This window comes from Volvox carteri (genome assembly GCF_000143455.1).
Source record: "Volvox carteri f. nagariensis unplaced genomic scaffold VOLCAscaffold_63, whole genome shotgun sequence".
Lineage (NCBI taxonomy): Eukaryota > Viridiplantae > Chlorophyta > Chlorophyceae > Chlamydomonadales > Volvocaceae > Volvox > Volvox carteri.
In genome coordinates, this window is record NW_003307606.1 from 338,598 (window position 1) to 341,428 (window position 2,831).

The 2,831-nt window shown below is 59.9% G+C and overlaps 1 protein-coding gene across 1 annotated transcript in view; it reads left to right on the forward strand.

Moving 5' to 3' along the window:
• The window catches only part of VOLCADRAFT_119475 (uncharacterized protein), a gene marked incomplete at both ends in the record, with an annotated part of 14,886 nt that extends 12,718 nt beyond the window's left edge, over positions 1–2,168 (forward strand). The window contains 4 exons of the mRNA XM_002956591.1: positions 350–516; positions 1,127–1,166; positions 1,521–1,711; positions 2,031–2,168. Coding sequence (XP_002956637.1) covers positions 350–516; positions 1,127–1,166; positions 1,521–1,711; positions 2,031–2,168 — 536 coding nt within the window. The remainder of the gene's footprint in view (positions 1–349; positions 517–1,126; positions 1,167–1,520; positions 1,712–2,030) is intronic.
• Positions 2,169–2,831: the final 663 nt, after the last annotated feature.

A 2,831-nucleotide genomic window follows, 5' to 3' on the forward strand; every position in this document is an offset into this window, starting at 1 on the left:
ATACACACTACCGCCATCGCGGGAAATACTCGTCCTCCTCCCTCTCCACTCACTATACCTTCCTACCTACATACCTACATACGTAGATATCGGACCACGAGGTGGCCTCCCGAGTTCAGCTTTGCTCCTCCCCTCCTCCATAACTCCCCCCCTTTCAAACCCCCGGGCCTTTCCGGGGCCACCCTCCGATAGCTCTTCCCTTGACTTAGGGTTTCCACGTATAAACCCTACCACCACCACCACCGCGACCACCACCACCACCACCGCCCCTTCTCGTCCGGCCTCTCCTTGCGCTCTCCTGGATTACCCCCGAGGCAGGTATTGGACGGGGTCGCAGTGACCGCCACAGAGCAGGCAGCCGCCAAGAACAAGTACGCGGGGCGGTTGACAGCGGACTTCCTGGAGGAGCGGCTGGGTCACCGACTGTTCGACCGCATTCGGGACCTGGACTGCAGCGGACTTCGTATTCGGGATGTGGGGGTGGTGTTCCTAATGGAGGATCTGGAGGGGCTGCAGGTGGGGGGGAGATTAGGGGGGGCGATAGTGGGGTGTGGGCGGGGTGGTGGGGCGGAGGGAAGGGGGGAGGGAGGGGGAGGAGGAGGCGGAGGAGGAGGTGTGTTGGGATGGTCCTGATCGGGCTGTACGGCGACTGCTCTGCGCGATTGGTGTAAGTCGAGGTTGCGGTCGAGAATGGTAACACTTTCTTCTCTTCTTCTCCTCAACGGACGTGTGGGAATGCCTCCGCATGCAACCCATGGGCATCTGGCTTTCCATGTGTGCGTGTGTATGTGTGTGTGTGCGCGTGTCGCTGTGTGTCTGTGTGTCTTCGGGAAGGAACCCCGCGATCAGAAAGTGGTGAGAATGTTTTGTGTGCATGTATGTATGTATATGCGTGATGCAAGGGGGGTGAAGGGAACAGGTCTTCACGGCCGTGATGGGGGTGAGAACGGGCCTCGGCTCCGGGTGCAAGACCGGTCCACTGCACCTCCGACCACTACCTCCTAACCATCGCCGTAACCCCAACCCAACCCATCACGCCACTCACTTTCTTACCCCCACATCCCCCAACCTTCCACCTCCCATATCCCCGACCCACACCCACAAACCCACGCCGTTTTTTTTCCAGGAACTCAATTTGGACAACAACCTGCTCAGTGACGTGTCAGGTGCGACTGCTGCTGCCGTTGTAGCCACCACCACCATCCCCATCACCAACAATATGACGATGACCGCCATCACTCATCACCATCACCCGTATCACCAACGTTACCAATATCGCTACCAATACCGCTACAGAAGCAATGTCACCGACTTGGCTCGTTGCGGCGCCCGAGGGAACCGTCGTAGTCTTCCAGCATCCCCTCTCCACCTCCCTTCCCCCCCAGTCTCGAGTGTTTCCAGACCCGGGAGTTACGGTCCAACCAAATGCCGCTGGTGCGCTCCGAGTCCGCCCCCTTCGCCTTGATGACAACTCCCTGTTCCCTCCCTCTCCTGCTTCTTATACCCTCGCCCCCGCCCAGCCCTGGCGCTGCTGCGGCACTTGGTGGTGTTGCGCCTCAACAACAACCGGCTAGGTGAGGAGTGCAGCTTCCTTTCCGGCCGCATGTTGGAGCGCAACCAGGACCTGGTGCGGGCGCTGGCGGCCCGGCAGCAGGCGGCAGGGCAGCCTCTGGGGGGCTACCTGCAGCTGGACCCATTTCCCAGTCTACAGGTGCGAGAGGGATAAGGGACTGCACCACGGACATGTTTGTGTGTGTGGGAAGTATAAAGCGGGCTTGCCAGCGTGTGTGTTTTGTCTTTTTATCTGTGCGTGTGTGTGTTACATGGTTGGGGGTGCGTGACCCCATACCTGTAAGACTACCCATACGAGCCGAAGGCCCAAGGGCAATACTACAACGCCTAAAAGCCACGGAGGAAAGGAAAACACCGCACATCAGCCCAGACTAGCGTCCTTTTTATCTGCCTTCCAATATCCTTTCCTGCCCACTCTCTATCGCCTGCTGCTGCTGTTGCTGCTGCTACTGCTGCAGGTGCTCCAGCTGGGCGGCAACCAGGTGTCCTCCATTTCCTCTCTGCAGCTGAGTTCGCTGACGGGGCTTCGGAGCCTGTTCCTGCAGGGTAATGACATCACCCGGATTGAGGGGCTGGACGGGCTGGTGAACCTGCAGGTGATGGGCCGGGAGGGGGGAGGAGGGATGATGCAGGGAGCTTGGAGGGAGGGAAGGAGGACGGGACAGGGCGAGCCAGGGAATGTGGAGGGGATGGGAGGCAGGGGGGCTACGGGCGGGAGCTCGGCCCAGGTGACGCAGGGGAAAGGAGGGAGGGCCAGCCAGCCAGACCCCACCTGACCTGACGCGACGTGACGTCATACATATGAGACGTAATTTCTCTCAGGTTCGAGCCAGCCACCCGCACGCGCCCACACTCCATTCCATCCTGCTCTTTTGCTACCCCTGTCCGCTGTTCCGTCTCCCGCCCCATCCTGCGTTTCTCTCTTTTCCCCTTTTTCACTCCCTTTCACCCCCTTCCACTCCCGCCATCAACAGGAGCTGGTTCTGGATCGCAACCGCATTCGCTACATCGACATGGACGCGCTCAATGGACTGCCCCGGCTGCGGGAGCTCAGACTGGAGGAGAACGGACTGCGCAGCCTGCACGGCTTCCATCCCGTGTGTAGGACCCTGCAGGTATCCGGGGGTGGGAAAGGGTGGGGGGGAGGGAAGGGGGAAAAGACGAACCACGAGCGAGTGAGGGAAAGACTGATGCGCCAGAAGTAAAGAAGGCATAACTAACCAGTCGGCGCTTGTAAAGAAGAAGTCCTCGCGAGGCAA